The 24,287-nt window shown below is 29.0% G+C and overlaps 1 protein-coding gene across 3 annotated transcripts; it reads left to right on the top strand.

Moving 5' to 3' along the window:
• Positions 1 to 6: 6 nt before the first annotated feature.
• LOC112688631 lies at positions 7 to 16,875 on the top strand. 3 transcript variants are annotated; one of them, XM_025561918.1, is made up of 20 exons: positions 54 to 281; positions 2,730 to 2,869; positions 4,847 to 4,936; positions 6,587 to 6,901; positions 6,967 to 7,121; positions 7,202 to 7,369; positions 7,467 to 7,639; positions 7,717 to 7,953; positions 8,444 to 8,521; positions 8,643 to 8,808; positions 8,896 to 8,981; positions 9,039 to 9,146; positions 9,256 to 9,381; positions 9,481 to 9,687; positions 10,076 to 10,184; positions 10,305 to 10,484; positions 12,321 to 14,359; positions 14,841 to 15,052; positions 15,288 to 15,402; positions 15,669 to 16,875. In XM_025561918.1, the coding sequence occupies exons 3-20, from the start codon at positions 4,863 to 4,865 to the stop codon at positions 15,867 to 15,869; spliced, it is 4,749 nt and encodes a 1,582-aa protein (XP_025417703.1). In that variant the 5' UTR covers positions 54 to 281; positions 2,730 to 2,869; positions 4,847 to 4,862; the 3' UTR covers positions 15,870 to 16,875. The 3 variants fall into 3 exon arrangements, with proteins under 3 accessions (XP_025417701.1, XP_025417703.1, XP_025417704.1); XM_025561916.1 differs by lacking the exon at positions 2,730 to 2,869 and having other exon boundaries at positions 7 to 281; positions 15,669 to 16,873; XM_025561919.1 differs by lacking the exons at positions 54 to 281; positions 2,730 to 2,869 and adding an exon at positions 3,696 to 3,781.
• Positions 16,876 to 24,287: the final 7,412 nt, after the last annotated feature.

Raw genomic sequence — 24,287 nt, 5'->3', positions numbered from 1 at the left:
CTCGTGATAAGAGTTGAACGATAACATATTTGAACGGTTAGATAAGCGTAATGAAAAGGATTGTGCGATAACGGACGAATTTTTTCGATTTCCGTTCGTATGTTGTCGTCTGCGATTTTCTTCCGGCCGGAACTTTCGATGTGTCGTATAATCATCACTCCCATCACTCCCATTTACCTCATAAATTTGTTTCAAACAAACGAAAACGGTTGCACGTTCATCCCGCACGTTTGGTCGTTGTCTCCGGTGGTTGTTCCTAAACAATTATCTTTTCCGTTAAAGTAAGTGACACCGATCATTAATTTAATGCGTTTATGTGTCGGTATATTTTATGGCAGTGTGCTGAGCTAAATAGGGCACGTTCATCACTTAGAATTATCCCAATGTCGTATGAAATCTATTTGCTTCAACTCATCGAAACAGTTTCTCTGGACTTAATTGTCCGTATTGGAATTTTAAATGTTAAGATTTGAATCCTACATGATATGTTAAACCACACAATACGTTATGGAGATCTAAAGAAAATTGGATTTTTTTATATGAAAACTCGCCAACAAAACTTGCCAACTGATAAATTGTTGGTTTTTTTTTTCAGTATTTTTTTCTTGGTAGATAGATGTCTAAGGGACTTATTAATTTCAGATTTCTCTCGGTAACATATCCTTCAACTGTTATGTAGTGTTTCCTTAGCATTTTAGTACTTATCCTACTCACCATGGTACTTCATAATAATTTTAATGAATTGTTGGCACATTTAAATTCGATGTATTAAATTGGAAATTCAAATTTAATAGTAATACATATATAAATAATAAAATAATAAATTAATAAATAATATTTAATTTAAATTTAATAATCATTTATGAAAACTTATCTATAAAAATGGTATTGTTTCATAATTTAATGATTAGTAGTGTCCTGCAGAATTATAAATACTATTGGAATTCTGTCTGAGTACTTACTCGTATATCTTTATTGATAACTGAAGCCTATAAAGTCTTACTGAACACAATTGTTTATAAATAAAAAAAATATGCATTTAAAAAATATCTAGAACATTGGATTTTTGTAATTGTGGTGTTTCGAATTAATTAAGTATTTGGTTTTTGCGATGAAAAATTGATGGTATCATGTACATAAATGATGTGATAAGATTTGACGATTTGACATATAAATAATGTGAAATATTTTTTTCTTATATCTAGTAATGATTTTAATAGTAATTAATAAGTATTTGCTTAACTGAACAATTTTAAGTTAAATCTTTTTTGGTCATGTAACATGTGTATTAACTAGTAAAAATTTGAATTGTTCTAAATACTAGCATATAAAATAATTTAATTGGTTTTTTCATAAATCTGTTTATCAATTGGTTAATGGTTTACTTTTGTTTTTAATAACATTATTTAATTATGAACGTTATATTTATGTAGCTACAGTACATGTATTTATTGTACTTGTAAATTACTGTAAGAAAGTTACTATTGAAAATATGTACTAACACTTTAAAGAATTAATTTTGTCATTTTTATTTTAAATCATTTTTGTGGAAAAATAAAAATTATGTAAGTAATTAATTATTAATTTTTTTTCTACTTGTATTTATAAATAATGTATTCGTATTAACAGATAAAAGGATAATGTCATCAAACAGTACAATTGATGATGCTGAGTTGAAATCTAGACTGTCCAAATATGGTATATCTTACCCTATTACAAATACAACTAGAAAAGTTCTTTTTATGAAACTTCAAAAATTAGAAATGGAATCTTTAAAGAAAGAAACCAATCAATCTGTTAAATCTATTGCCACCAACAGCGATGAATTAATGGTAAATTAAATTATTCATGTCAAAATTAAACAGCAATTGTATAACTATTATAGCTTAATTTTATTAATAATAAATAATTCCATTTAATTTATATAAATTAATTTTATTATCTGAACATCCGTTATAGTTTCATTATTAATATTAGATAAATTAGTAGACACTTTTTATCTAAATATGTTAAGGTTTGAGTGAGTTCATAGTTATTGATAACTTGTATATTGTTTTCAATTTATTGTATGCATATTAATCAATTGTGTATGTGTTACTTGAAGGCTAAAAAAATGCATTCCACTATTTACACTGTTTATTTATTTACTCTAGTAAATAATATATTATATATTTTATATTTTTAAAATTTTTAAATTCATTATTTTGATCAATAATTTAATAACACATTTCAAATGTTACATGTAGAAATAATACGTAATAAATGAGATGTATGAATAATACATAATTCATATAAATTATGAAAAATATATTTTACACATAGGGAGTAAGAATTTATTTTAAAATTTTTATATATCATAGTTTAAAATATTTTGTATATTCCTTGAACAGGGAACTTATAGCATATTTAACAAAATATTTTTCTATCAATATATAATAAACAAATAATGAAGATCTGTTACTAAACAGTGCTTGTTTATGGAAAAATAGCTTAACGAATTTGACAAAGTTATTAATAGTGATCGAGAAGAGTTAATTTATTTATTTTAACTGATGATAAATTAACAAAAATTATAGAAAATTTAGTTCCAAGAATTTATCTGATAGAAATTTCTCAACAAATGTTATTGAAAAATATTGTATTAATCGGATATTATATAAAAATTAGAAATTTAAAAATTGTTCATATTTTTACTGTATTTGTCATTATGCAAAATATATTTTGTGTAGGACACTTCAAGAAATGATCTGAACGAGTATGAAATCCGTGAAGGAATGTTAAAGCATGGATTGAAAGAAGTTCCATTGACTGATTCTACTCGTCCTGTAATCAGTAATATCTTAAGAAAAAAAAAGTGACTTTATATTAAGTATGAGTTCAAGAACTTTTTAAAATTAAAAACAAATTTTATGTAAAAAAGTTGTTAAAACTATTTAAAACCATTGTAATATTTATTTAAAATTTAAAATTCAAAACAGTGTACTTTTCTAAAACATTATATATTTTTGTTATAATTTATAAATTATGTTCATAAATAAAAATACCTATGTATTAGAGAAGGTTTTTATACTATGTAATTTAAGAATATTTAAGTTTATATTTGATGCAAACTATTTTTGTGTTATTACTTTATTTAGTAAATAAAGCAAAACACTAATGTATGCATTAAGTAGTAATTATAAGTCATTAAAAAATCTTGAACCTTCAATATACATGTTAATAGTTTTTACAAAGTTACCATGGGAATTTTATTAATGGGTTAAACCGCTAATAATCATTGATTGTATTAAGTACATTTATTTTGATTTTCAGTTACTTAATTCATATATTTAAAACTGGTAGTTCATTGTATCTTTTTTTTGGTTGAACTCCATAAACATGTATACTTTGATATCGTGAATGTTGAACTAGTGAGGTTCTGCTATATTCTACGTAGCTTATTTTATGATGTACAAAGCTTTTAACATTTCTGTTATTGAAAATATATTATTTTTTTAAAAAAAATTATTTAGTATGATTTTTTTTCTTTTGAAAGGTATAATTGATTATTAAAATATCAAATTAACTTTTCAACAAAATTGTTAAAAAGAAACTAGTAAAAACTTTTAAATAAATTCAAAACAGGATAATGTACACTAAATTATATTTTCATATTGTTTAGGATGAAATAAAAATCAGTCACTTCATTAGTGGTTTATTGTAAAGATAACAGTATTAATTATGCTAATTTGATAATTAACAGTTAATGAAAAAATGTTCGATCCAAAAGTTTCATATAGCTGTAAGTGTATTAGGTTTATTTTGGTATTTTATTGGTGTAATATAACATTATATATGTTTGTTTGTAATTATGGATTATTTTATGAAACTTATCTTAGAAAATCTGTAAATTAATTTCAAGCTTAATTAATGATAAAATAATTAAGAGGGTGCTTCAGTATAACAATTGTCTTTGCCTTAGATGCATATAGTAAAGTAAAACTACTATTCATATTGTACTTGTTGAGACTATAATTTTAATATTGAATTACCATGACTTACTATATATATAAAAGTTATCAAGTTCATAATTGTTTTAAATTACATAATATTTTGATTTTACTATTTTGCTAAAGGTATTAGTAATTGTATGCCTTATCAGTATTGTTAGTAAATTTCTAAAAGTTATTATTTAAAATTATTGAAGTACAGAGAGTTGTTTTATTATTCTATATGTATGAGACATGTATTAATTTTAATAAATTCACATAGTGATTTTGAATGATTCTGAATTCTTATAATAATATCCAGATAAACTACAAGATAAATGTTGGTTGGTAAATTGAGTTTTAATCACAATTATTGTTTTACGAATACAATACATTTTTTGAGAATGAATGAAATCAGGCAAGTGCCCACGCACAGTTCTGTGTCAGTGTTATCTGTATCTGTGTATCTTGCTTGTTCTAATATTAGCATAATTGAATGAGTTTACATTTTAATTTCTGTGTTTTATGTCACTTAGTTTTATTAAATTGCAAGTTAATAATATATAATATTTTATGAAATAGTAAAATCTAAGATATCGATAAAAATTTGTAGCCATTCTTAAAAATATATTTTTTAAATATAAAAAATAATTTTTTACATATCTATTGATTTTACAGCCATGGTGATAATTTTTTAGTACAAAACAAGCACTTTGGTATACTTAACTAATAGGAATGGTATACATTATATAATATGTTTTGTTGTGCTTCCATAAAATGTTCCTATTACTTGCGATTTATGTTATGTTTCTATTAAATGTATTAATATCAAATTTAATAATTTTATTTACTGTTGTCATACTTATATTTTTTTACAGGCACATAAACAACAAAATGACTGATACATTTAATGATTTTTTACCAGAAGACGATGACATATTGGCTTCCATATTAGAAGAGAGTTTAAGGTAAATCACTAAACAGCTTAATTTAGGTTAATAAAAAAAAAAAAAAAAAAATGAATAATGACTGTACAATTTAGAAGCTATTCCACTAAACTGCATTATTTCAATAACTATAAGCTTATAAGATTATTAATGAGAAATGTATTAATTTTACAGTATTATTTTTATTTCTGCTATCAAATTTTTAAGCTGCTAACTGTTTCAAATGTTTAACAATTTATTATTGGGTCTAGAGTTAGTTATAACCAGGGCTAGAATTTGTATGCAATAAAAAATTGTAAAATAGGTACACACAAAAATATAATTACAAAAAAAAAATAAAAATATTTATTGAAGTATCTAAATCAGTGAGTGGCTGTTTGTCTTAATATAATATAATTGAGAAATTTATTAATTAATTTAAAATAAAATTTATGTTTTATAAAAAAAAATCAAGTTTATACTTTAATCAACAGGGCTAGAATTAAATACGAAATATTAATATTAAATTATGAATATTAATTACGAAATATACTATAAAACATTCATTTTTTGCATTTTTACAATCGAAGTATGCAATAATATTCATTTTATTCAATATTTGCAATAATATCCATTTTGTCCAAAATATGCAAAAACATGCAAAATAAAAACACCACATTTATCTCACTACTAGGTGGTTCGTGGACATTACTGGCAAAATCAATAATCAGAAGTCGCAAAAAAAAAACATGCTGTTGCATACAAATCCTAGCTCTGGTTATAACCTTTCCTATATTATTTTAGCTTATTAATTATTTTGAAATTGAAAACCTGTAAACTAAAAACGCATAAATAAGTATGCAATAATGCATTAACATTTGATCAAATATGCATTAAAAATTCTTAACTATACACGAAAAAAATTTATAAGTATTTTTTTTAAATAATAAGAATTATCTATTCATATTTTTAAAAGTTATATTTTATTTTTTCGGTTACATTTTATTAAAAATATAATTAATGAACATACGTTGCGACGAAAATAGATAGATTGAAATGGACACGTCAATTGGAGGAGAGTGGTAGTGGGGCACAATAACATTGTTTCCGTGGACTGTTTTTAACTTATAAAACTTAATACCTATCATAAAAAAATAAAAATATTGATAAAATACTAAGATTTTGTAAATAAGTTCGGAAAAGTAAATGAGAATGAATTATACAACATTTATTGATCTATTTATTTTTACTTCCACGAAAAACGATTTTGCTGAATTTATATAAAGTAATATGCACTAATAATTTAAAAAACAAATCAACTATATGTCAAATAGAAAATGCTTTATTGAAATTTAGATTTTTATTACCATTGTTATGAAATGGATTTGTGTCTCATTTAGCATATTTTCTGATTTAGCTAAGAAGACATGCAAATGCATGAACTTACAAGCCCTGATAATGATAATTAACAATATGTGTCAATTTCAAAATCTAATTTACAGTTAACAAATAATTTAGAAATTCATTGCTAGGTATTTTCTTATATTTAATAAACATATTTTTCCATTAAAATTATCCATAATTTAATATATAATTAAATTAAGATTCTTTTTTTAATATATTATTAATTATTTATAGGCTGTGGCTAGTTTATTATATTATTCAAATAATTTGCAAAAATATGATTTATAGACATTATAACGATGTGGAAGTACCTCTACAATCTATCAATTTGAATCCTGTACCTGGACCTAGTGCTACTTTGGATCCTGTACCTAGATCTAGTAAAAATTTAAAAGACGTCAGTACAACAGTAATAGATTTATGTGAATCACCCAAGAAATGTCAAACTGTCCAAAGCAGACTATCACATTTCTTTAGAAAACCTGATAGAGATAAAATATGTGATAGAGAAACAGATGATCAAAATCAAGAAAAACAAAAAAATCAAATCGAACATATAGATCTAAGTTCTTCACCTGAACACAATGAGAGCTTTAGTAGTTTGTGAGAAAACATTCACTCGTGTATGAAAACTTTTAAATCCAATTAATATTTGATTTAATTTTTAGACCAGCTATTTTTTACAAAAAACCAGATGCAGATGGGTTTCATTTATCATCTGGTTCACATTATGTGTATCCATCAAATTTTCCAGTCAGGGAGTATCAAATGGAAATTATTAAGACCGCTTTATTTCATAATACTCTTGTTAGCTTGCCTACTGGTATATTATACATGTTTCATTATCTATGAGTTTATTTTATAGATAGCCAATAATTGAGTTTTTTTTATTATTATTGTTAGGTTTGGGGAAAACATTCATAGCAGCTGTGGTCATGTATAATTTTTACCGATGGTATCCTATGGGTAAAGTAGTATTCATGGCTCCAACGAGACCATTAGTTGCCCAGCAAATTGAAGCTTGTTACTCGATAATGGGTATTCCTAGAGATGTAACATTTGAAATGACTGGTTAGTTTTATGATGTTTGATTTAAATTACCGAATTAAAAACAGTTATTTAAAATTCCTAATTGAAATATAATATATAACATGTACTTGTTTTTCAGGCAACATACCACCTGAACAAAGGTACTTGGCTTGGAAGAAGTACAGAGTGTTTTTTCTAACACCTCAAGTTTTAGCTAATGACTTAAACCTCGGTAAATGCCCATCAGAAATGTTAAAATGTATTATTGTAGATGAAGCACACCGTGCTACCAAAGATTACGCTTATGTTCAGGTTACCTATTAATTTAAACTCATTATAAAATTACATAATTTGAATGTATGTTAATTTTAACTATATATATCTTACAGGTATTAAAACGTTTACACGAAGAAAATCGAATTATAAGAATAGTTGGATTATCAGCTACTCCAGGTACGACTGTAGAAACAGTCGCTGAAGTGATACAAAATTTAAATATATCAAGGTTGGAGTTTAGAACTGACGAGTCTCTAGATGTAGCAAGATATACAAATAAAAAAAATATTGAGTGTATACCAGTTAAACTTACCAATGCCATATTGAATGTACGATCTCAATTTTTAGTTGTAAGTGTGGTTTTAAATTAAGAATATTATACTTAGGTTAAATAGTTTTTAATCTTATGAGATATTCTCGTATAATAACACTTACTATATAAATCATATACAAAATTGAGTATAAATTAAATTATAATCAATGTTGGTAAATTTATATATACGATAATCTAATTAGGTAATAAAATTGTATATATTACATAACAGTAATCTTATTTCAATCAAAGGTTTGTTGATTATTATATGGAATATATATATATATATATATCATATATTTATTTCTGAGTTCTTCAAAAAACATTATTTTATTTTAGATTTAAATTTAAGTTTGAATTAATTTAAAATAATAAAAGAAAAAAAACATTTAACATTAAACCATTTTTTTTTATAATTAGTTTTAATTTAGGTATCAACATAATTTCATGTATAGTAATAAAAATATATAAATTATATTAATTTATGTTTTCCATTTATGATTTTATTAAATTTAAATTTATTACAGATTTATGATAAATTCTCAAGACGTTTAAAACAATATCATGCACTTAGTGGAAATGTTACTAATCTAGCAAAATTTCAAGTGAGTGTGAAATAAAATAATTTTTACTGGAACATCAATATTGTAACTATAATAGATAACAATTTCTTATGTGGAATTTTTAATATATTTTTTTAATTCTATATAAATTGTATAATTCTAGATACTTGGTGCCAAACAAAAATTTTTAACAAGTAATGTTGCTCGTGAAATGCCAAAAGCTCTTGTTGGTTGTTTAATAAATGATTTTACAATATGCATGTCGTTGGCATATGCTTTAGAATTATTGACTATTTATGGTATCAAAGTATTTTATTTACAGTCATTAGGTAATGTGCTTCAATTTTCTAACAACAATTTGTCAAGTATAAAACTAGTATCGGTAGTTTATATTTTATTTTATTTGTATAATTTAGAAATTTGTGAAAATCATAAATGTTTATCAAATGATGCAGATTTTCAAAAAATGTTAACTAATATAAATAAAGAATTAAATTGTCAAGTAAGTTAATTGAAGTAATTTTATGGTTTTTTGTTTCTAATTAAAATTGTTTTATAGGACTTGACTTGGAGTCACCCTAAGCTGGTTGAGCTGAAAAAAATTGTTCAAGACTATTTCGGAAATGAGAATACTGAATCAAACAGCAAGATAATAATATTCTGCCAGGTTATTAGAATTAAAATGTATTTCTGTATAAGGCAGAATATGGATAAAATTTTAATTTGCTTGTTTAATGTCAAATTTATAACTAAATTATTATTTATTATATTTACAGTATCGGTTGGTTGTGGTAGAAGTGTTTGAGCTTTTAAAAACATTCAGTTCATCTGTGAAACCTGTCATGTTTGTTGGACAATCTTTAAAAGAAAAAGGAGGTCTACCTCAGAAAAAACAACTGGAGGTGAACGAGATTAACTGATCAGATTGATTTAAATATATTGTACCATTCATGTTGTTCATTAATATTATTATTATTATTATTATTATGTTTTCCAAATAGGTTATGAGCCGATTTAAAAGTGGTGATTTCAATGTTTTAATTGCTACTAGTGTTGCTGAAGAAGGCTTGGATATCGGAGAGGTTGATTTAATAATTTGTTTAGAAGCGAACAAGTCTCCAATTAAATTTGTTCAAAGACTTGGTCGTACTGGTCGAAAACGATCAGGAAAGTGTGTTACTTTACTTACTGAGGGCAAAGAACAAATGGTAAATAGTATAATTTCTTATGTGTATATTTTACATCAAAATAAAGTTAATGTATTAACAATTTGAAGTTCATGAAAACCAATCATATTTTATATCATTGTACTGTATGTGGTAGTGTAATTATTACTCAGTGCATACGTAGTAAACAGTGTTAGTGTGTAAATCTACAAATATTGAGAGCAATCTCATGTTGTAGTCAGTGGAATTCGAAAATCTTTTATGTTTTTAGTTTTAGTTGCACTTACATTAATTATCTAATTTTATTTATAGTTTGATGAAATATTAACAAATTTTGTAAGTGAAGGAATAATAGCTTATAGTTTTTAATTTTTTAAATGATTATATTTCAGTAAAGTTAAAAATAATGTAAACTTGTCTTTATGATTAGAAATACAATTCTAGTGTTGCTTCCAGTAAAACACTTGTAATCAAAATGTTGAAAAATAAATCAATACTTTCTAAACTGGCTCAAGGAGGACCAAGATTGATACCAAAACGTGAGTATTATATTTTCTACTTATTTAAATCTAAAATTAAACAGCTGTTTATGATTTTATTTCTTTTAATGTAATAACTTTGCTGTCAAAACTTAAATATATAATATATAATTGTATTAGATATCAATCCAAAATGTTTAATGATACATGTGAAAAAAACTGAAGAGATTTTGCCGGCAATTAAAAAAGGTAAAGGGAAGAAAAAATCGGAGGCTAATAATATAATGAAACACATAGAGATGAACGGTGCGCAGAACCAAGAAGAAGAAGACGGACTCGATGTTTTTCAAAATTGTTATGGTAAACATTAAAGCCCTAAGGGATCATTTTTGATAGTATTAACTTCGTAATTTTAATTATCAAATATTAAAATGCATCTTTTTTTTTTTTTTTTGTGGGAGGGCTTATGTAATCACTTTCAAGAGGTGGGTTGGAACAAGTAATATTCTAAAGTTTAAGAACTGACTTGTTAGCTAAATTTTGTAACTGAAATGTTATATAATATATTATTTAGTGAAGTGTCAGTATGATGTTAGATTCTAAAGCTTACCTGTTACTTATGAGTATTGTTCTAAAGATGTCAAACGTTATGCTACCTATACATCATTTAATTCCGTGTACATATTTCAAATTTGTCAAATTTAAATAAGATAATTATTATGCATAGTTCTTATACATATTTATACATATATATTATATTATATTATATTGTATATATATATATATATATTTAGTTTTTAATGTTAAAAATCAACTAAAAATTAAAATTAATTAATTATAAAATATAAAATCACAACTAATTTTATTTTTTTATATTTAGTCGCAGTTTTATTTACCCTGCGTTACTACCCTACACAAGTGTTACATTGCTATTACTTTGGGTCTCTTGGACCTAATTTTTCAAATTTACTTGAAACTTAACTAATATTAAACTCAAATACCCAAATATGTTTCAAGAATATTAATTTAACATAAAATAAACAATTATCTTTATTTTTTTATAATAAATTTATATATAATTGAAACTGTATATACAACTTGATTTATTAGACGTGGAGTAGTAATGCAGGTTAGTAATGTATATACCTATGATGATAAAATTCGAAAATGGTTGTACTTTACAAATATAATAATACTCCAGTCGAAGCTTTTATTAATTAATTCATTTCTACTTATAAACTATTTGATTATCTATTTATTAATTTATAAGTATTAATCATTTATTAATTTTTTATTATTTCATTATAAAATATAGATTATTATATAAATAATACAAATATTATCTTCTATCTAAGTGTTCCAAAAGATATATTTATGGAGTTTATTTATGGTAAAAATGTTGATTTTAATTTAAAATTTGAAATTGTTTTATATCAATACAATAATATTATTTAAAAATGTAATTTGGTACTAATTTCAACCGGGTTTTAGATTTATATCGCTATTTGTTTCAATATATTTGATGTAATGGAATCGAAACCAAGTGATGCCTCATATTGTACTTTTTAATTTTAAACAATATCACTTTTTCAGTGAAATTACTATATTTTAATCTAATCTATACTACAAAATAACATAATATTTTAATACTTTGGCTCTAATAATCCTTTAATTGTAACTCTAAATTTGTTTTGCGATTTTTCCATTCACGGCTTTAAAATAATTGAATGAAATATAATGAATGTATTCACTCCTTTTTATATATTTCCGACAATTATTCTTTAATTGATTTACTTTTATGAAAATTAAATATTATAAAAACTACTCAATTTTTTCTTTATTATTCATCACTATATTGAATAATCCAGACATATTTAGTATTATAAATATAATTATGTGTTATATATTTGTATTATTACATATTATTTCTGTAGTATTAGTACTATTAATTTGTTAAAATCTTGTTGTTAAATCATAAAATACTTGTACATCCTATTTCTGACATTATTGCAATGGTTTTGATTTTTCAATATACCTACAAAATTAACAGGGTAAAGTTAACTTTCTTTCACGACTGAATTAAAGTATTGATATTTCATAAATCGAAGAATATATTAAGAAAAACTATAGAAAAAAATAAAATATTTAAATTGACCTTTTTCGTTTGTACATTATATATTATAATTTGTATTTCAGATAAATCTAAAAGAAAGTCAAAAAAACGAAAAACGGTCGAATTAGAATCAAACGATATAAAAGAAGTTGAATGCCCTGTCGAAAATAATAACGCGGATTTAATTTCAACTGATTTTGATTTTATCGCTGAAAAAAATGATGTCCGTGTTGAGGACGAGCGTAGTGAAGTGGTTATTGATTTGGATTATTTTTCCGAAGAGGAAAAAGCTTTTAACGAATGGCTACAGTCATGCGAGCAGACGGATTCCGTTGTGATGAACGACCGATTTTTTAAGCTGTTAAATTTATTTACCGACTGTGCTACGTCCAAAATTAACGGCAGTGAAAGCGAAGTTTTTAAATGCAATATCGACGGTGAAATGGGAAACTTCGACACCGAAGAGTTGTTCGACAGCCAAACAAATGCGGTAACGTGCAACGGAGACCGCGCGAATACGAGTTACGCAAACGAATTATGGCGAAATACTGGCGCGCAACTAAGTCCGGCGACAACGTGCAGCCGAAACAGAACGGAAGACAATAATGTTGCCTCGGAAAGTGTGCCGAATAGAAAACGAGTCCACGACGAATGCGAATCAGAAAGCGATAACGAAGACATATTCAAAAGCCATCGTTTCAAAGGGCGTCACGACGATCCGACCGATATGAAAAATTCGATACGAACGAGTTCTATGGCTTGCGGTAGTTTTCCGAACACGGGATCCGCAGTGGAACTGGGCGAAGACGAGAGAAAAATCGATTTTAACGCATTGTTTGAAAACTCAAGCGCCGACGTCGAAGACGATGACGCCGGTGAACCGCAGTTTTTCCGATCGGCCGGACAAAATTTGAGGCCGGACGCGGTCGGAACGACGGTCGGCCGAGACGACGCGGACGTTATGGGATCCAACGGAAGCGAAGACGACTTTGCGGTAGAAGACGTAAACTTCGAAGACATGTTCAAGAGTCAGAGGGCTGATAGATACATCGAGAAGTACAACGATGAGATCGTCGGGGAACGGTTGGACGACGATTCCGACGGATGGACGTGCGATGATCGAGCGAGCCCTGTACAAATGCTCAGCCGACCGGGCGGAACCGAAGACGGCGGAACCGAGGACGGCGGTACCGAGGTTGGTGGAACCGAGGACGGCGGACGTGTGGTTAGACGGTCGGCAGACGGGCTGAACACGCCGCCGGGAAGCGCGCGGTATTTGGAGGGGACGTCAAGCGCGGGCGGACGACCGGAGGACGCGGAAAAGACTACGGAAAACGTGGACGACGACGACGACGCGATCTCGACGGACGATTCTCTCGAGTTTTTCAGCTGGCGGAAGCCGACGAAACGCGACCGGACCGAAGTGGCCGACAGTTCCCGCGCACCCGTCATGCGCGCCGTCGACATGTCCACGCCACCCTGTTCGCAACCACGCGTCGTGGTGGACGCCGGAAAAGTCCGCGATGATGGTCCACTGCCGTCGCCCCGCGGAAACCACGACCACGACGACGACATGGATTTCATGTTCGTCGACTACCGCGGCGACGGCACTACCGAAGCGAACGCGAAAGCACCGGCTGATCCACCACGTCGGGCGGACGAGAAACCAGCCGCGGAAACGGCGCGGCCCTACGGCAGTGGGTCGGTCCCGTTGAACATACTGAAAGCGTGCAACCTGTTCAAGCCAGGCATCAGCCTGAAGATGAGCACGGCCTCGTCCAAGCGACCTCGACCACCACCGGACGCCGTCGTCGTCGGACCGCCGCGGACGGCCGCCGATCACGCGTCGGCCGCGCGACGCTCCGTCGACGATATGTCGCCCATAAACCCGCCGAACCGTCGGCATTTGCCGCCCCGGTTCTCGCAGTCCACTCCCAAAGTGGCCGCGGCGCGGTTGAGACCGTCACCGGGAATCGCTGCCGCCGACACGGTCGACCTGTTGTCTTCCAGTAGCGATTCGGATGTCTTCGTCCACGAAGATGGCGGTGGCCGTGACGAGACGCCGACTTCTCGGCGTCGTAGTAATGCTCGGAGAAGACGGCGGCGGCGCAAGCCGAAAAAGGTAAGTCGTCTTCCCTGTCGGCGCAGGTCGTTTTGGCACCACAATTTTAAAAATTTGTTCATTCGACACATGTACACGGGACAGGTTTTCGTTTATTGTTTCAACTATACATTTCAAGTATTCTCATTTGAAAGAACAATGTGACGTGTTGAGTTTTCATATAAAGATAATATTAGATAGAGGTTTCAGTCAATTTATTGCACCAAAACTTTTTTCCTATCTAGTTACGCCTTTTATCAAAATGTAGGTTAAACAATTTAAACAATGTTACTTTTTTTGTTTTTTAAGATTGTTCCTTTTATTTATTTTATACTTTCGAGGGAGCGGTGTGCGCACGGTTAGTGATTTTCGTCATTCTCTTTATGCATACAAATAACCAAAACTGCACTACCTACCGTATATCTACTTATCCGCTGTTCAGTCATTCGTTAGAAACATCATGTTTTTTCTTCCGTTCTATGAATTTGTACTTCTGTTGTAGAAACTTGTGTTCATCGACGACGAAGCTGATGTCAGTTATTTCAATGACTCAACTGCAACCGCTGCGACGACGGCACCCAAGATCAGTAGCAGTGACTCCGAGTCGTCCGAAAACGACAATGACGATGATTTCGATTCCAGTTTTATCGACGACGACGAGGAAAAGTCCGAACCGTCGACTAGCATAACGAAGCAGTATTTGCGATCAGTAAAGTACGTCACCTTTAATCACATCAATAATAGAATAGATGTTGATTTGCAAATCAATATTATTTTTTATATTTTTAACCGTAGTATTCAATTTAAATATTATATTATTCTGATGCAGAATATTTCTTACAAAATAGTAGGTTTATTAAACACAGACCGTTAATGGTTGACGCTAATATAATGTTTTTTCGTAACAACATTATTACGATTATGTAAATGGTGAATTATTTTCGTTTAGAAGCCCGACACATGTTCGTGGAGTTTTCAAGATACCACAGTTGACGAGACATCATTACAACATGGACGTTTACTCTCAAGCCGTCGACAGAAACGATCATAACAGTTACGAAGAGGTAAGATAAACGCATTTAATCACGAGGTCAAAGTGTGACGGATTATCGGACGACGACGGCCGGATCGATTTTTATACTTCGGACAAAGGCTTATGAAAATAATATTTATTCATAAACCTTCGTGCAAAATGTATTGTATAGTTATTGATGACGGGATTGGTCGGGCTATGTGTTGTTTTATACTTGTTTTTCGGGTTAACGAATTTTATTATAATATATAATTATATATTTATATTATTTGCGTTTTTTTTTTTTTATAATCGCAGGATTCGTTTTGCGTGAAGGACGAGTCGGATTTATCGTCCAACACGAGTGCACAACAAACGTCGGAGAAACGCCCGTGCAAGCCGCTGAAACGAAAACGCATAGTGTCGCCGCAAAGTTCAGACAGCGATAGTCCTAATCAGTTCCACATGAATATGATGCGAAAGCGGTCCAGGGCCAAAGCGGCGTTGGACTTCAGTTAACGACGGAATCGCATTTTGTTCCGTTCGATTTTCATTCGCTATTGAATCATTATTTTTTATACCATTACATTTGCGCAGTACCTGTGACAAACCTAATTCTCGTTTGCTCAGTGTTGTTGACCGTTAACGAACAGATTTTGGATGTCAGAATCTACCATTTATGTATTGAACGGTTATGTGTTATAATTACATTTTGTACGTGTCAAACCCGTGTAAACATTGATTTTTTTTTGATTTTTTTCGATGTTAACATGATGCGTATGCCATATTTTTATTTTTTAATAATTATAAGTTTGAATGTACTGATCAATGTGATATTCAAAATGTTATAATCTACCTGTAAAATCAAATGTGATAGTAAAATTAATAAATGTAACGGTCTTTTTTTTTTTTTAAACATTTGTTGATTGTTAAAATGTTAAGGCCTACATTAGGGACTGATCCAGAAATGTTTCACTTGGGGAAGGGACCACATAGTTAGATATACAAATGTAGGATACATAAGTTGTAGACCTAAGACACAACAAGAAGTATAATTATATCCAAATTAGGCTAAAAAACGTTTAACTATTTTTAATTTTAAAATCTTGAAATACTAACCCACCTAGTCGAATAATATTACATTTAGGAAATATCTAACTATTAAAACTTTAAATGCTAGTTTTGTCAGCGCCGAAATCATTTAATGATACATTAAATGATTTCGGCGCTGACACGACATTTCCGACGCGTGCCTCAGTTAAATATGAATAATAAGAAGTGTTTTTTTTTTCTGATCACAAATCTGTCCACAACAGACGCTTATTACGTCACAGCAGTGGCGTCCACAGGCTTTCCATGAACTAGTGCAATTATAATTATAGGGCCCCCAAATTTATTTTGGTCTACATCCAAACGACCATATTCGTTTGATTGAAATAATTTGTTTTCCAAATGTATTTTCAAATGCATGCTTACAGTGCCGCAACTAAAATTTTGAGGCCCAGGTGGAAACTAATTTTAGAGGTCCCTATTCATCAGTGGTGTTAAAATGTTGTCATTGATGAATTGATGAACTTATATAAATAATATATATAAATAATGAACTTATAAATGCCCTCCCCCATTTATCTAAGCTCATCAATCCCTCCCAGCCCAGGTTAAAGACGGTATTTCAATTTTAGATATCCGCTAAAAGTCTGTTTCTTTTAAAAAATATATGTTTACATTACTTAAATTTTAAAATGTTTGCACTCCCCCGTTCCTCTTTATCGAACACTTTTGAAACTAATCGAACAACTTAATTTTAAGCAATGATAGGTCGTATTTTTTTTGTATATTAGGAAATATATTGAAATTCTGATTCGATACAAATTCGATTCATAGTATGTATATTTCAGATATAAACATTTTTGTTGCATAATTTTGCATGTTTTGTTACTTTTTGTATCAATTTGCATATTTTGGGTTTAAGAACATTTATATGCATATTTCATGGATTTAACAAATTTTTTAAAAAAATTTATAGTTTAATAATAAAATATTAGATATATGATAACCAAAATTCTAAGTTTTATATCGTTTGACAAAATAAATTAATTCATCAACGGCTATTATTTGTATTGCTCCGGCTCCCAATGCACTTAACAATAATGTCATAATCTTTATAGTACCGAGAACTCGTAATAGTGACCACCGCCGACCCATATTTATTTTTATACAAATTTACCACTGTATTAATATTTTGTAACATGACATAAATAAATTGTATAACCATGGATAATTCGTAAACAATTATGTTTAATCGTTAGGTTTTTATTAGCTTATGCACAGTATTATTTCTATTCGTTATAATACTGCATACATCTGCATGCAAGCGACTTCGTTGTACAGTGTACACTAGTCAGTAGTCAGTTTATTATTTTTTAAGCAATTATTTTCCAATTTTTCACTGAATATTATACCGCATATATTGATGTTTTTTTTAACGCATATTTTAATATCTTTTAGCGCATAAAGTTCCGAGCCTTGCTAATAACCATACAACTCAAATATTTGACAACTATTAATGAATTAACATTTTTTAATTAACAATTTTAAATATTTTTATCTAATCGAGAATAATATTTTATTAAGTAATAAATATTTATACATAACAATTTTGGCTTTTGTAAAAATAATTTCTTCTTGTAATATATTTTGTCGATGTAAATATTTAGTTGTGATGCGTGTTATTTATTGACTAAATAAAAATTAATATAAAATAACGATAAGTAATAGCATAAATAAAAAACATGTGTGAACAGCAAACAAATTATTTAAGAAAATTCTTTTTTCTTGCCTTATTATTAGCAAAATCATTTATTATCTTATTTATATCCAATTCATTTGTACGGTTTTGCTGTATGTTTAAGAGGCTTATATTTGTCAGGCGAACTTGTAGCATGGCGTTACTAAGATAATTTTTAATTTGGAAAATGAGCGTTCAGCATTTGCTACTGTGTAATGTTAAGAAGATAATAATACATGCACTGAAAATATCGTAGTACATACAGGCCATATCATATCTAGGTATATCATATCAGGCCATATCTAATAAATACTGCGGGAGATTTTTTATGCTGTGAATTGTTTTTAGGGAATCTTTTAATACAAATTTAATACATTTGCCTAGTTACATTTGTACTGATGTCATTTTTATAATACATTTGAAAATCATAGGTAGCCATAACAATATCATTTGTGGGAAAAATTCAACGAATATTCAAAACCAAGTAATAGATACTTGTGATAACTAAAGTTAAGTATGTTAAATATTTTACCGTACTCTCAGACGAAACGTCTGATATTTCCTCTATTGAACAATTCTCATTGTGTGTAAGATATATTGAGCCAATCGATATAAACAATTTTTAAAATTTGTACCAGTAGAATTAACTCGATTTTTAAAACATAAGAATCTGCTTACAAGTTTTAAATACTTTTTACCGACCGGACAAAATCCAACAGATGACCAAATTTCAAGTTCTAAAATCTTTTCGAATTTTATGAAAAAGACATGCAACAAAATAGTTTTTCTGTTCGACGCATATTATTATTATTGTTATTAAGGTCTTTAAAATGGAAGACGATAGTATTTCAACATAGTAGAATTCTTTTCTAGTCTTGATAATAGGTTGTCAAAATTAGCCATCGACATACGAAAATAATTATAAAATTTCTCTTCTCGGTCAGGTTTAAGTAAAATTTTTCAAAACGTTTTTCACGTCATGGACCATTCTCCAAAAGAGGATGTACCCAGAATCTTCGATGTACCAAACGTTTCTTATAAACATTTCTATACTAATAAAAAATGAGTGGAACACGTGAATCTATGATAACAATTGTGTGTTGACTGCCGACAGTGCATGAATCAGCGTTACGTCTCGTGGGGCAGGCGCGTCTGTAAACCATAGAGTAATATTATTAGTAGTATTATTACTCTATGCTATGATCACGATTTTAAATATCTTAAATCAAGTCTATAACTGAAAATGTACGGAATATCTTAATTCGCTGTATGCATTGAAATAAACGTTGCATAAACAAATGCATAAACATTTATAAATATTAAAATATTGAATATTGTTAAGCATATTACCATGTATGATTGCGTAGTATATTTGCCAGTATTATGTAATCGGTATGTTATGAATGAAACTTCAATTCGATCTTATTGTGAGGAACTCGATGTTGTTTCAACAGAGTATTGATGGACTGTGAATACCTTTTGCACAAATTACTTCATAACAGAATTTGTTTGTTCGTTACCAATAATATAAATAAATATCTATTAATTTAATAGTAGCTACGAAATTCTGCATTGCACATCTTGCACACCTAATTGTTGCAGCACTGCATGCTTACCATAAATACGTTTAGAAATATTGCAAATTCCTGTACAACATTTTTTATTAATAGGGGTTTGAATTTAAAATTTTACAAAAAAAAAAATCTTCACCGGTTGGTATTGTACCGTGCAGTTTTTCAAATAAAATAACTAATTAATTATTAAAGTTACTACTACAACATACATAATAATTTTGATCACAGTGATTTAATTTAAGGCATTGAATATGTGTTGACTTGTTTTATAAAATATATCTATTACTTCATCATAATTTATTTCTATATAGTAGTTATATACATTTTAACATAATAACATATGAATCTTGGGAAGGCTTCCTTAGCCCTGACGCAAACTGTATAAACACAATCAACATTATTATAGTTATCTACATCAGTTATTAAATATTTATATTTGTTTGCATATTTGCCAAATCTTTATGTTTTATTCAACAATCTAAAGATCCAATGAATAGTAATGCATTTCTATAGGTAGTATTTGTTCCAGAGACCAGAGTGGGACCCTCAAATTTATGTAGGCCCCGGGATCCACGAGAAATCTGTGCAACTACACCATTTCGTACCCTACGTGGGCGCCACTGCGTCACAGTAAATTATTTATTATACATTATAGATACATAATACATTCAAATAAAAATACATTTATGTCGAATAATTAAATAATTAATAACAGAACGAAAAATCGTCACACACCATCAGTTCGGTGTCCGATTAGCGGTCGGTTTTCGTCTGATTTCAACAAAATATTGTTATTGGTTTCACGGAAAGGACCGATATAACGAGAATAGGCACTGAACTGCTTTTCTAGGGCCGGACAAGGAGAACGAAGAAGAAAATTAACTTCCGTGAATAAAATTCAACGTTTTCATCATTAATTTAAATTATACGATATTATTATGATTGTTGTTTCTTTGCGTTATGGGCCTGACACCTGACGGTTGATATAATCAAAGTTTGCTACCAGTGGCTTCGAATTCGTTCATATTGTTTGATGTAAATTAAATTATTATTCGTTAATCAAAAATTGAAAAAAAAGATATTTTAGTCAATTGAAAATTAACTTTTTTTAACCGTATAATAACTAATTAATTACCAATATTTGAAATGGAAAAATTAATTTTGAAAATTCAAAACTATTCATACATTTAGAATATGACTTAAAACAAATTTAATAACAAAGTCTTAAAAAAGCATGTTGGTATAAAGTGACAGAATGTCTGTACGCAGAGGAATGACTCAATAAAGCTATTCGTTGAAATCAATAATCAGTTGTATATTTATAATTTATAGAATATAACTTTTGAATAAAAACGAATTGGCGTGATTTTAAATCTCATTGCATCTGTTACGGACAAAAGCCGAAATCGGGCAAACCTCAGAAATGCCCGGGCAAAATGCGAACTGCCCACAATCCTTGAGCAAAATGTCATATTTCGGCTTTTGACTGGGGAAACCTAGTTATGACCAACCTCATTTGGGCAAAACTGCCAAAACCGTATACTGACTTTTATCGTAATGGCAAAACCGTAGAGTCTTAATTATGTTTGCTAATATTAAATACGATTTTATTACGATTATAGATGACCATGCATATCTTGTTAATTTATCGTTGTTATTATATTTTTTCAATTCGTTACATTAAAGGTACACAAAATACACCTTATCAAAATGGGGTTTAAATGTATTATTATTTTTAATTATTTATTTTAACATTATAAAAGTACCTAATATTATTATGTTTATTTTTATACAAATACTTAATATCATTATATTTTATTATTATTTAAGTGCATTAAATTATATCTAAACAATATTTTATGATTATTATTTTTTTGTATTTAATATTAGTGAATTTATTTAAAACGCTACAGTTTAGCCCAAGTGAGGTTTAAATGTATTAATTAAGTTTATTCAATTATATTTGTACAATAATATTTATTTTATAATTATTTGTATTTAATATTGGCGAACGTATTTAAGACTACGGTTTTACCCTTACGATAAAAGTCAATATACGGTTTTGGCAGTTTTGCCCAAATGAGGTTGGTCATAACTAGGTTTGCCCGGTTAAAAGCCGAAATATGACATTTTGTCCAAGGATTTTGGGCAGTTCGCGTTTTGCCCGGGCATTTCTGAGGTTTGCCCGATTTCGACTTTTGCCCGTAACACATCGATACCAAAATTTAATCGGTTACTGATTAGATCGCATAATCGGTCTTCGCAATTGCAATTGATCGGGTCTGTATAGTTTGGTAACAGATCAAACGCACAGTGTGATCCATCCTCAATACATTATAATTATTAAAAACAAAAAAACATAATAAAACATACTAAATTTTTGTTTTAATATATTGGAGTATTTGCTATACCAAAGTAAAATTAAAAAAAAAGTAAATAATTGTATAGCTACTGTTTAATAATCTTCAACCATAACAAATCATTATTTTAATGTATAAAAAATTTATTAAAAATAACCAATTTTTCAATAAAATAAATATATACATTTATGTAACAATAAATAAAATAAATAAATAGAAAAAATAATCAATTCATCAAAAACACATTATCTTTTACTAAAACTTTTATTATTATTTAACTAAAAAATGTTTACTCTACGTAAAAATTATTTTCATTTGAATTGTTTCATTTTATTTCATTTTATATTCAATGCACTTTTTGTACTTGAAAACTATTTTGTAAATCGAAACTGCTTGTATTTATTAGCAACTCATTATATAATACTCAATGCAATATTTATATTATATTTTATTGAAAATTTAATTAGCGTTAATAAATCATTTACATATTCAATAATAATTTGTTATTTTGGAACTATTACTATACCTACGAAAACATGAAATAGTATGAAATAGTAGTGAAATAGTAAAACATAATTCATTACTATAAAAGGTTTAAATATTTTAGTTTAGTTTATCGTTTGTATACATTTAATTAAACATAATTAGTTTTTTGAGTTATATTATGTTATTTATGTATTACAATTTTAAGGTATTAAGTAAAGTGCTGTTGTATAATGATTATAATTTCATAATTTGTCTTATTTTTTGTTATGTTTGTACGTAAAATGTTCAATTAAATCTAAGTTGACAAAAAATATGTATTATATACGTATGAGTTGTTAATACATTTTGAAGTTGTCTTATGAATATTATATTAATATTTAAAAAGTACCTACTTATTACGAAATATTCGACCATAGTTAACTGTAGTCCAACAGGGGCGTATTTTAGAGTGGGGGCGAAAGGGCGATATCCCCTGAATCCATTTTTAAGAAATCAGTTATTTGTCAGATACACATTTAAATTTTTTTTAATGTGGATTATTATTTTTATAATAAAATCAAATTACGTGTGGGTGTGAATATTGAATTGGACTTTTTGTCGGGTCCATACTCAGTGAAAATCAAAAAGAACACAAGTGTAACTTTCAAAACACAGACAGGTGTTAAAAAAGAAATACACAAAATTCGATTCTAAGTAGATCCGGCATTGATTTAAAAAACAACCACAAATATTAAGAATTCACCAGATTTAAATATTTCGAAGAATTTTAAATTTTGAGCCTGAATTAAAGAAAACGTTTGAGTTACCCCCCCCCCCCCCCTAGAATTAAGTCTAAATACGCCCCTGCAGTCCAAGACGGCGATTGAATTAAAAATATTATCCTAGGTGGTGGTTGACGCTACCCCACGATTATGTTTCAAATCACGATCACGTCTCGTATGAACCTATAATGTCGCATTATTGTAATTACATATCACTGTAATCGTACCACTTGCAAGGCACCGGTCTAAAACCCAGCCAAAGAAAGCGGCCCACTGTGTCCCAAGGCAGTAGATCGCTATGCCGGTCCACCCTTGGATATTGTTTTCAGCGTGTAAACTGACATAAATCATGTTCAAATGTTTAAAAAAAAAAAAAAATGGAAAAATCTGCTGAAACTTAAGCGTGACCGGAATAATGTGATTTGATAAGCTCCACTTGATTTGATCGCTTTATCAGATAAAATACTTTGGCCATCATTGTTATTGATCAATTAATCTGTTTAAGATTTAAAATCTCACAGATAAACATAAAATATGTCTGAAAATCGTTAATAACGAGCACTAAAATGATCGTAAAACGTTCACCGACACAGAATGATATGGTAAATAAATTTCACCTTAAAATCCTTAACACCCAGAAACACGTATTTTTATCACCCTTTTGCTACATCAAATGAATGGATACCAAAATCCTACAAGTCCCGGACGCTGATGATCCATCGTATATATCGGTATCTAGTCTAATTAATTATCATCAACTGTAATACGGTATGGGATCATAATTGTAACTCGGGTTTTAGGATGACGACGCACAACGGATCTCGGGAGCCCTTGCAGCCCGTTGATCGTGGTGGCGGTGAGCCGTGAATGCAATCAAGTCGTGATCAATTTGAGAAGAAACATCAAGTATAATAGTTATTTTAATAATAATAATAATAATAATAATAATAATAATAATAATAATAATA

The sequence above is a fragment of the Sipha flava genome, unplaced genomic scaffold (genome assembly GCF_003268045.1).
Source record: "Sipha flava isolate LNK unplaced genomic scaffold, YSA_version1 3_pilon_pilon, whole genome shotgun sequence".
Taxonomy (NCBI): domain Eukaryota; kingdom Metazoa; phylum Arthropoda; class Insecta; order Hemiptera; family Aphididae; genus Sipha; species Sipha flava.
Note: the sequence above shows the minus strand (reverse complement) of the source record. Positions and strands in the feature narration are given on the sequence as shown.